Genomic DNA, 12326 nt, shown 5'->3' on the forward strand with positions numbered 1-12326 from the left:
TTGGAATAAACACCAAAAGAAAAACCCAATTTTTATGCATTTTAGTCAAACTTCATGCCTGCTTTTTCTTTATGGCAATCATGATTTAAAGTCAGCCTCTGAGTTTAATCAATTGCATGGTCTTGGCAGATGAAGATAACCACACAGCTTACATCTCTACTTGAAATTTTCCCTTCTGTTTCAAGGCTCATTTGCTACTTGCTTAATCCAGAATGGAAAATTTCAATTAATTTTAACTCATTTCATGTAGTTAAGAAAATCAGTAAGAAACAGTAGCATGGGAGTATTGCATGGCACATTGTTTCATGTCTCTCTCAGCAAACCATTCTTTATTTGAAATTGGTTCATTATAAATTATCAGTATGTGCTTTGTTCAGTTTCATTATTTGTTTGGGAGCCATTGTAGAGAAATGGTTTGTCTGAGAAGAATTCACTGAATTCGAGATTTAAAAACTATGTTTACAAATAAATATGGATCAGATTTGAGTTACTAAAGAATTCATTCGATGATCTATTTGTGAATATTTTACTATTTTTAAGCATTGCTGTAATGTATAGAAATAAAGTATATATAAAATGGCAAATCCACTCTTTCAAGCTAGTAGGATTTCATGAATTATATTGCTATAATACTGTCTTCACTGACTTCACATAATGCATGATTCTTAGGAAAGCTTGTACTTCACTTTTGTTTGTCATGTGGAATCTATGATTATGAACTTGTCGTTATGAATGCCTTTGTTCTCCATTTCAGGCCTGAAGACTATTGTGGGGGCCCTCATCCAGTCGGTGAAGAAGCTCTCCGACGTCATGATCCTCACTGTGTTCTGTCTGAGCGTGTTTGCTCTCATTGGGCTGCAGCTCTTTATGGGCAACTTGAAGCATAAATGTTTCCGGAATAACCTTGAAAATAATGAAACACTGGAAAGCATATTGAATCGTACAGAGAGTGAAGATGAACTAAAAAGTAAGACTATGCCTGTAGTTATGTATAGATAGAAGTAATCCAAACAAATTGTTCTCTTCTACTAAGGAAAGGTTGCTTTCATTTTAATTATTTCAAAGTTGGTTAAATATGCAATTTGCCACCATGAGCTTTTATCATGTTACAGATGAATTTTATAAATCTATCCTGTTCTACGCTTTGTAGAAAGTTTGTTAATAGGAACATGGGGTACTTTAATAACTCTTGATTTCTATAAAATAAAAGGAATCAAGTTTTGCTAGGGAAAAATAATAATTTATAATATAAGTTACATTTAACCATATAGCATATTATAGATTTTATATGTTGCAGTTTTAGTATGTAATACATGTAAATCCATACTAAATCCATACTAATATTTATTATATAATGTGACATATTTATAATATAATGTGGCAATTATACAATAACTGTATTTTTATATTTAGATTACATTTATAACTGCAATATCTTGCTAACTTACTAACAGTGATAAAATTAATGATCAATATTAAAATATATCTCGGTATTTTTTTAAATTTAATTTTATCATCAAGGTGATATACAGAGGGGTTACAGTAACATATGTAATGAGTACATTTCTTGTCAAACGTTGTTACCTCTCCCTCATTTTTCCTGCTTTCTCTCCCCCCACCAATGACTTCCCCCACATTGTAAAGTTCATTTCTAACATATTGTCTTGTGAGTATTGCTGTTGCATTGGTTCCCCCTTTGTCCTTTGTCTCACCAATTTGGTGTTCCTCTTTCTTCCCTAATTCAGATAAACATATATACAATACATAGGGTACCAAAATCAAATACAATGACAACTATGGCAGGAGGGAATTGCAAGAAAAAAAGAAATAGCTCCACATAATATATTAAAAACAACAATGTTTCCATATCTTGGGGTTCATTTTTCTTAGCATCATTTTATATGTTGGTAGATTATTTAGCTTGGTATAAAGCAGAAAAGTTTACTCAGCCCTATCAGCGTTATCCATAAAGCAAATGATAAATTTTATAGCTATTTCTGATGATTTTTCTCAATATAGGTTGATGGTATCCCATCAAATTTCAACCTCTTGCCATAGGTACAAGAGATGGTCTACATACAGTCTCAGAAGTCTGCTTAAGTCAAAAGTGTGTATTAGAGTATCTTAAATAAATCATGACTGTGTTCTCTTATTAATTAGCCCCATATAGTGTTTATCACAGGAGTGTTGAATACTAGTAAAAATAAGATCACAATTGTATTCCCTTTCTAGCACATGGAATGTATATGAGTGACGTTATGTATGAAAAGACAAACCTTTTTAGTTTGATTCAAGAATAATAATGAGACAAGAAAACATTCCAACATACACACTGGTCCCTAAAGGGGGTCAGATAACAAAGAGAAGGACTCTCTTTAGATAATGAAGAGCAGTACACATTTTTTTAACTAAATGCATCCTTTCCCACTCATTGAGCAAAATAGAAATAAACAATCTAAACAACTTGGTAAAAATTTGTAAATAAAAGTATTTGAAGCTGAAATTCTCAAAAGCCACAAATGATCACGTAAGATGATGCTAAGTGAAATGAACCCCAAGATAGGAACACAAGAGGTCTGTCTTTATTGTTATTGTTTGAAATGTACCATGTGATTTTATTTGTTGTTGCTGCTGTTGTTTCCTTTGTATGTTCTTTCCCGTGTGGCATATCCCCAGTTGTCGCTTTACTTGACTTTGGTATACTGCATCTTGTATATATGTATGTCTAATCTGGGGAGGGGAAGGGGAATAACAAAACACTGAAAGAAGGACACAGGATGACCCATTGCAACAAGGATACCCACAGGACAGTATTCTGGAAATGAACTTTATAACTTTGGGTGTATGGGGTAAGAGGGTGGGGGATGGTGTGGAGGGTAGGAATGTGGGAGGTGGAGGAGGGAAGGGATGGATAGTGGGACAACAACAAGGAAGGGAGGGGGTAACAATGATCCACAAGTAATGTACTCATTGTCTTACTCATGTAACTGTGACCCCTCTGTATAGCAGCTTTACAATAAAATAAATTGAAAAATAACAAAAGACTTAAGAAAACTAAATGTTTATAAATAAAATACTTAAAATACTACTACTATTTGGCTAGGAATTTAGCATTTTTCCTTCTTTCTATCTAGTTTCTGGAATTATATTTTAATTGAACTCAGAGCCTCATGCTATCTATAGTAGTTTAAGATTGACTTTTTTAACCTTAACTACATTTGCATTTATGCCAATCTAGGGAAGGAGTATTCTATCAAAAATACATATTTGGAGGAATTCATGCCTGCTGGGAAATACTTCTTTACTCCACAGTACAAATGAAGAGACAATTGACTTTGTAATATGAATTGACAGTAGCTGTATTAGATCCATAATAAACATGGGCTCATTATTTTCCTCTCCTTGAGACAGGAAGTTGACCATGTACCTGGCCAAAATAATCATATTGTTGGATTCTATACGTAGAAAAATTTGCCCTGAACAGGCTGATCCTTGTGGAATGCCTTGTATGCTAGGGTCTCCAGTAGGCAACTGTTACTGACATTTGTCAAACATTCTGATATTGGATCTTTCCCTAGTTGGAGAGATTGTCTTTCTTGTTTACTTTCTTTATTCAATTTCTGGTATATTTTAACTTTGAATGTTTTACAAGTACTGCAAGCTCTTATATTTGAGCAAGTAATCTGAGTACTTGTAGCTAAAGAAAGGACAAGAAATTCAATTTGAACAAATGATCTCATTTGGAATATCATTTTTCTAGGCCAAACTAGAGAATCTCCTCAAATCATGTAAAGATTTAAATTTGACATGGTATGTGCAACATTCGGTTAGACCACCTAAAGGAGATACTGTTCACTAAATCTTGTTTTAACATTATCCTGCCAAGCATAAGGAGAAAAAGAAACATAGGGGAAAGAAGAAGGGGACAAAGTTTTTATGGTAATAGAGTAGAGAAGACTGATGAAGCTGTCCATCTTTAGGAAGCCATTTGACTCAGAAAATTTGAGAGCCAGTTCTACCTTCAAATCCCCAATGAGTGTATAGAATTATGAGTCTAGGTAAATTCTCTTGAGTTGAGAAATGCACATCCAAGTTTTTTGATTATGAAATTTTGATGACATATTCATGTGATTCTGCTTTCTACTGGCTCTTTTAAATAGTGTGAAGCCTTTCAAACTATTTTTTTGCTATTATTGTACCCAAAAGACCCACTCTTCATGTTCTAGATTTATAAATTATCTGCTTTTTATTATTTGGTGGGTCATGAAAAACTAATTTGCCTTGTGAAAATAAATTCTGGTATAATACATTAAGCCTTGTAATTTTACATCCTGTGAGTATTTATAAGAACATGAAATACATGTGATTTATAGTTCTCTCTCTCTTATAAAAGATAATACTAGCCAAGGTAAATTTCCCTGCCATCAGGACCAGTGCTAATACCTTTGGCCAAGACAATGCAGTTCATTCAGTCAGTTTTGCTTAGTGTCAGTGTTTGTATAATACCTTCTTCAATTGTACTGTGACTTTTCTGGTAAAACAAATACTTCTGAAGGTGGAGATACATAGGATGATTTTTACATAAAAGAAACACATTTTCCAATGGAGTTTTAACTACTATTTTAGCATTGATTGGTCTTCCTCCAGAGGAAAGGTTTTATACAGCCAGAAAGTATGCATTGAATATGAAAACTGAATGAAATCCATCAGTAAACGCTGAAGTGATGCAACAGATGTCAAAGATGTATCACCTTTGTTTTTTTGTTGTTGTTGCCTATTAGCATTTATGGACTTGACCAACTACACAGAGGCCATAAACCAATTTAGTGATATTATAATAGTCTTAGGTACTTTTTTCATCTTTCATTTTGTCTACTCAAGATGAGTCAAAGAGTAAAGAGCTTATGAGAATAGAAATTTTAGGGGCCTAGGAAGATCCAGGCGGGGAAATCCTCCACAATTACCCTGGAATTTTACACCATGTATTCACCACACTGATGTCTCCAAATCAGCACATAGCAACGTTTGTGACATAGGTTAAAATCACTTGACTCAAACCAAATTGCATTCATTAATAATGTCAATACTGGCTCACTTGGCATGAAAACCTGCCAAAGTATTTATTTAATGTTTATTTAATTTGAAGTTCTATTTTTAGTTTTATAAAAGAGAATACATCAATTTTTCTTTATAGTTCAAGAATTCTGACCATGTATAATCAATAGGATGAGTACTGCTCAGATTTGTAGGAATTTTTATAATTTCTGTCATACATACTAATAATAAAACATCCATTAAAATATAACTCAAAATTTTATTATTACTTATTATTTGATGGCATTTGTCATATAATTTATTATGCTCAATTAATTTAATGTTTATTTTCAATATTTTAAATTACGTTTTAGTAGATATACAAAGGGTATCAGTTCAACATGTCAGTTCATGAGTAGAATGCATCTTGATCATTGTCACCCCTAGCCCCTCTTTCTCCCCCATCAATATGTTTATTCCTCCTCCCTCTCCTCTTTGTCCTCTTCCCCCTCCTCCTCCTCTTTCTCCTCCCCTTCCTCCTTCTTCTTCTTCTTGTCATCAGTTGTAGGGCTTAAACTAGGGACCTGGGTGCTGTCCCTGACCCTCTTTATGCTCAAGGCTAGCCCTCTACCTATTGAGCCACAGCAGCACTTCTGGGTTAATCAGAGATTAATAGTCCCACAGGGACTTTTCTTCCCCTGGCCAGCTTCAAACTGTGATTCTCAGATCTCCTGAGTATCTACTCTTATAGATAGGAGCTACTGGTGTCCAGCTAATATATTTATTCTTGTAAGGAGAGGTATTATATTTTTGAGCTGGGTAGCATGTAAAAATTCAAAAGATATCTTTGGGTCAGGAGAAATATTTAATCTAGAATTTGAGAAGTTTTTCAAAAATACCAAAAGGTACAAAATTTGATTATGCAGGATCACAGGTAATTTGAAAAACAGTTCTTCACTTAGAGTGACAAAGATTTATAGTCAAATGCAGAGAGTCACATAGTTGTAGAAATATTTAGACTCTTCTCATAAAGTCGTTCTATTTTTTGAAGCCATTCAAAAAGTAATCAAGAAAAAGAAAATAGTGTGGTAGTGCATGCCCAAACCCAACACTCAGGAATTCAAGCAGTCAAGTAGCTGCAAATTATGTCAAAATCAATAATTAAAAAGAAAGAACATGAAACACAGGGTATTATATTGTTAAATCCAAAAAATATTTGGTTCAAAGGAAACAAAATCTGGGGCTTGAAGTCTGGGCTTTAGGCTTAGTAGGCTGGCATTTTACCACCTGAACCACACCTCCTGACCTTGAATTTCTTAAAAGCAAATGAATTTCAAGAAAGCTATGTTTTAACAGAGAGGACCAAATTCTAGATTTTAATCAGCGTACTTTGACGTTAATGTTCAGTTATTAGAAAAATTATATAAAGAATTTCTTTCTAGTCCTAGCCTGCTTGATCACACATAAAATATCTTTCTCAAAATTTATTTTTCACAATTCTTCTATGACCTTCTTATTTGCCTTCAGCTGTAAGTTCTACACTTTTCCTCTTTCTCATTTTGAAACTTAGTCATTCTACTTCAGAATACAGATTACATTCTTATTTCTTTGGAGAGCAAAGCCTTCCCATACTTTATAGCCTTTTACTAAAAGCTCAACCTCACATCATAGCCTATTACAATGGTATGGGCCTGCAATTCCAGCTGTTTAGGAGGCTGAAGCTGTAGGATTACAAATACAAGACTAACTTGGGCAACACATTGAGACCACATTGCAAAGAGAAGGGGGAAGAAGAAGAGGAAGAGGAGGAGGAGAGGGGAGGAAAGGGGAGGAAGAAGAGGATGAAAGGAGAGGAGAAAGAGGAATGAAGAAAGAGAAAAGGTGAAGGAAAAAGCAAGAAGAAGGAAGAGGAAGGAGGGGGGGAGGAGGAGGAAGAGGAGGAGGAGAAATTACCTTCCTCACACATTTGCATATAGTTTTTTCTTATAACAATTATAGTGTTATGTATATAAAATAGATATAAGATATGTAGATATAAATTCTTAACTCTTAATGACCTTAATTTCAGGTAAATAAGAAGTAGGCAAGTGTCAACTATCTTATACTAGCCATCTATAGATTGGCAAGTCTATGAGCAGTAATTCCAGAATAATGTGCTTTTTCAAAATGCAGTTTTCTGGTGTGATATGGAATATGAAGATGACTTCTTGGTTTCTAGGTGAATAACTGGATTGATTGCAGAAGTTAATGAGAGAAAGGTGGACAAAATAGGGGAAAGTCACCATTAACCAGCTACCAAGTGGAGATAAAGAATAGAATATTGAGGTTTTAAATAAATAGAGAAGAAGCAATAGTTGGCTTGTGATATAAATTGTAAAGTGATTGGCCTGAGATAGGGGGGAAGGAATAACAAATAAATATATGATCATATAACCCTGAATACATGTGATATTTATAAGCAAGAAGAGGGTGGATAACATGGTATTTTAAGAAAATTTAATTTGTTAAGGTGCCTAACCTGTGCTCTCCAACTGATTTCTGCCTCTATAGGTTTCCACCATGTACCTATATCTTAATAATGAACCCACAAATGGGTTAATCCATTTATCACATTAGAGCCTTTAGGATCTAAACACTTCCATAGGTTCTACCTGTAAACACTGAATTGAGAGCAAACCTCCAATACATGAATATCATAGGGAATAAATAAAGTCCACACCATAAGTAAATCAGTCTGAAATGCCCATGTAGATTCATTTGGACTATTTTCCTCTACCTCCAACTCCTACTTTCATCAAACATAAAGGAAGATCCACAAAGTTAGCAGTCTTGTTTGTTATTATACTCACTATCTGGCCTAGAGAAGTTATCAATCAATATTTAATCAATAGTGTAAGAGAAAATAATACATAAATTCAGTGTCTTTACCTGGAACCAGGTCTGAATATACATGGGTGTCTTTGTATTCATTAATATACCTTCTATATTACTCTTAAATCTTACATTCTGTAATGTTATATTCTTCAAATTTTTCCTAAACAGAATATTTTTATTACCTGGAGGGATCCAAAGATGCTCTCCTTTGTGGTTTCAGCACGGATTCAGGGTATGTAAATGTTTTCTAAAACTCTAAATGATGCAAAAGAAGAAAAATGCATACTCATTTAATTTGCTGATTAGAGCTTTAATTCAGTGCTTCTTCTTACTAGAATTACAACTAGTAAAATCAATTTGTCTTTTCTTGCCAAAGTTCAACTCATCAAACTACATATGCCTTGTAGGTATCTAAGTAGATTTTTGTTCCCCTTACACTTAGGTAAAGATATTTTTAAGAACTTCATGTTTATCCAAATACCCTTCTATTTTTCCCTCATAGTGGCTTTATTTTGCAGGAGACTTGGGACATTGGGGTCATAAAATCAACTAGAAATAGTTGCTGCTTCCCAACTCAAATCTTATAGCATTGTATTTATGTAATCCATTGCATTTATGTAATGCTATCATGAAAAACAATGCATCAATTTTAAAAATAAACAATGTTTTAAGGCTACAAATCTATGAGCTTTCACAAATGTTATATCTTGACTATTCCTTGTTCTAATTCACTCCAAGAATGATATTTGGAGAAGCAATCTTGGTAGAGGACTTCACATCAAGCCTAACTGATCCATGAACTATTGCATAACATCTGGTAGAGGTTTCTGAGTTTTGATGATGTTGATGATGTTGCTAATCCCATCTAACATTTATACAGTGCTTTTTTATGTGCAGAAAATAGGATGAGGAATCAACATACATTCTCATATCTAAATCTAATACCAGTATTATCTCTGTGAGTTAAGTACTATAATCCTGATTTCACAAAGGGAAAGAACAGTACCTTCAAGCAAGTTGACAAGGTCATCAACTAAGCAAATAGTAGAGTGGGATTTCAACCTACTTCTTCCTGACTCCCAATAATGTGTTCTTAGACATTATTCAACACTGTCCCCCAATAAAAGGAACTTTGATACTATCATTTTCTGTGGAACTCTTTACCTTGTCTCCTGAAGGCATGCTGAGATATAATGTCCTTTTTCTTGTGTAGTCAGTGTCCAGAGGGCTACTCTTGTGTCAAGGCTGGAAGAAACCCTGATTATGGCTACACCAGCTTTGACACTTTCAGCTGGGCCTTCTTAGCCTTGTTTCGGCTGATGACTCAGGATTACTGGGAAAACCTTTACCAACAGGTGAGTGCCAGGAGAAGTATGCGTGGATGAATGACATAAATATTTGGTGCATATCATTTTCTGGCTTCATAAATAAATATTTCAGTCAGTTGAAAATATAGAAAACAGTACTGTTTATTACTATGATTGGAATGGATAAATCTTGTAACATAAATAAATCTCTCATCCTATGGACATGTTCTATGTTCTCTTCTTCAGTATATCATCCTATTGGGTTAAAAGGAAGTATAGTAAACATCCTATAATGGTCTTTCAAGCTACTAACACTCTGTTTTCCTCATGCAATTGAGGTGTCCTGAGTGCATGAGGTTCTCCTTTTCTCATAGGCTCCCCACGTGTTTTACTTTGATCTCCTGTTTACAATGACTCACATTTTCTTAATGATAGAAGGTGAATGACACTGAAATGCATTGATTTTATATATGAAGGTTGCATAATAAAACTCACTGAAGCTGCTGAATAATAGTGAGGTGGGAAAGATTGAAAAGGAGAACACATGAGAGGGTCAACCTAATTAAAGTACAATGATATATGCATGTGAAATCCCTACTCCTTTGGTATATACTTGAATATAAACGGCTGAATGTGAAACAGGCTTTGTTGGGTACCAGGTGCTAGGCAAAATTAGAGATGAAGAGAGATGGAGAAACTAGTGATAAATGTGGTCTGACTACTTTATATACACGTGTTAGAATAGAACATTGAAATCTGTTGAAAAATTGTTTTAAAAAGGAGTAAGAGAAGTAGAGAGACTGATAGAGGGGATGAGTTTGGGGTCAATGAATGCATATATGGAAATGTCACAATAAATTGCCTTATATAAAAAACTGTATCTTATTAATTTTTTAAAACTATTACTTCACTAATACTTTTACTACAGTCAATTGCTCCTGCTCTAGACTTTCATGGCCCATGAACAATCCCCCAGTTTATAATATCAGTCTCTTGTGCTATAATTTTTCATTCGCACCTCCTACCTTGATGTGACCCTCTTGAAGTTGTGATGTATTCTTAGCACCAAATCCCAAAAGAACTGAAATGATTTTTTTCTGTTATCATAAATAGCAATGAACCACTTGCCTCATGAATTCTACATAAGGTGTGTTCATATATTTACTTAACTTTTGAGAATATTGTAAGTGAGTATAAAACCTACATGAAAATTGTAAGGAAGAAAAGTAACACAAATGATTTGGAGGGGTGGCTGAGAACAGAGCAACACTACTTAGCCCAGGTTTCCTTAAGTGCCTGTGCTCCAGCAACCCTCCTTCCCAGCTTCCCAGGTGTCCTCAGTGAACCAGGTTCCAATTGTTATAATACAAAAAGACGGGAGCTTCTACCACAATTAGAAAAATGCAAACTGAAACATGAGGTATGTATAACTTTTCACCATTCAAAATAACAAAGATCAAACAGGCTTTCAAAGGCAATAATTAATGGGACATATTCTAACAGAGGTAGACTTTCAATAATGCTTCTGTTAACCACTAGAGAAAGTAACAATGGCATTGTTAATACAGAAATTCCAATGAAAAATAAAATGACTGTATTCATGAGCTGTCAATTACACTATAGAAATGTATTTACAAGAAGAACATAATAACAACAAACTGATAGAAAAAGGGATTCAGTTGCTTGGCATCCGATATTTGAGAAAGATTTTTATTTTAAAGTTTGTTGATATTATTTTGAATCGATTTTAAAATGTAAAATGTAATGCATGAGAGACTAGCAGAGTGACTTAAATGAGATCACCTCCCTAACGTGTGTGAGGCCCTCAATTCAAACCCCAATACTGCCAAAAGAAAAAAAAAAGGAATGAATGATGAAAGATAAATTGCACTTTAAAATTATTAATGAGAAGGTCAGTTAAAAACAAATTCATGGGCTGAGGCTCAGTGGTAGAGCGCTTGCCTTGCATGCATGAGGCCCTGGGTTTGATTCCTCAGCACCACATAAGCTGAAAAAGCTGGAAGTGGTGCTGTGGCTCAAGTGGTAGAGCACTAACCTTGAGCTGAAGAGCTGAGGGACAGTGCCCAGGCCCAGAGTTCAGGCCCCACAACCAAAAAAAAAAAATTTACTCAATGAGGATAATGTCTTACATTAAACTAAAAATAATTAGTATTTTATGTTAAAGGATGCATTTTAGTTGGGTGCTGGTGGCTTATACTTGTAAACTTAGCAACTCAAGTTAAACCTGAGATCTGAGGATCATGGCTCAAAGCCACCCAGTCAGTAAACTCCCTGAGACTCTTTTCTCCCATAAACTACTCAAAAAAGTCCTGAAGTGACACTGTGGCTCAAGTAGGAGAGTGCTCATCTTGAGCAAAAGAGGCTCAGGGACAGCTCCCAAGCCCAGATTTGAAGCCCCAAGGACTGTAAAAAAAAAAAAAATGAAAAAAGAAAAAAGAAAAGAAAAAGCACCTTAACACATCAAAAGTCTACAGATAATGGCCTCAAACATTTTCAAAAGATCATATGAGCTAATTTTCCTATTAATTTTAGAACTGAGAAAAACAAAATTATTCCACTATTATACGTAATGACCTACTAATCACTGTATTTATTGTGCTAAAATGTGTTTGTTTTAATTCTGATAGGTTGCCATGGATTTTTAAATTTACTCTTTTATACTTTTATATCATAAGTTAATATAAAATAGTCAATGTCTCCATGTCAAGATTCACACATAGTTTATGAAAACCTTTTCCTATTATCAAAATAGAAATGATTTCCATTTTTTCATTAGACACTGCGTGCTGCTGGCAAAACCTACATGATCTTCTTTGTTGTGGTCATTTTCCTGGGTTCCTTTTACCTGATCAACTTGATCCTGGCTGTGGTGGCCATGGCCTATGAAGAGCAGAATCAAGCCAACATTGAAGAAGCTAAACAGAAAGAGATAGAATTTCAGCAGATGTTAGATCGACTCAAAAAAGAACAAGAAGAAGCTGAGGTACTGCTGTTTGGTTTAAAATTGTTCCTATAGGTAGAAATGCAAAAGGTATAACACAGGCTATATGCCCAGCCTATCCTGGATTTTCCTTATGCTCAGCCTATCCC

The 12326-nt window shown here is 34.5% G+C and overlaps 1 protein-coding gene across 1 annotated transcript in view; it reads left to right on the plus strand.

Annotated features, from left to right (window-relative positions):
* Scn9a (sodium voltage-gated channel alpha subunit 9) overlaps positions 1 to 12326 on the plus strand; it is a 153575-nt gene that overhangs the window by 72647 nt on the left and 68602 nt on the right. Inside the window, exons 7-10 of the mRNA XM_070021655.1 lie at positions 755 to 967; positions 8077 to 8140; positions 9122 to 9263; positions 12013 to 12219. Coding sequence (XP_069877756.1) covers positions 755 to 967; positions 8077 to 8140; positions 9122 to 9263; positions 12013 to 12219 — 626 coding nt within the window. The remainder of the gene's footprint in view (positions 1 to 754; positions 968 to 8076; positions 8141 to 9121; positions 9264 to 12012; positions 12220 to 12326) is intronic.

The sequence above is a fragment of the Dipodomys merriami genome, unplaced genomic scaffold (genome assembly GCF_024711535.1).
Source record: "Dipodomys merriami isolate MVZ:Mamm:240054 unplaced genomic scaffold, mDipMer1.0.p SCAF_1, whole genome shotgun sequence".
Lineage (NCBI taxonomy): Eukaryota > Metazoa > Chordata > Mammalia > Rodentia > Heteromyidae > Dipodomys > Dipodomys merriami.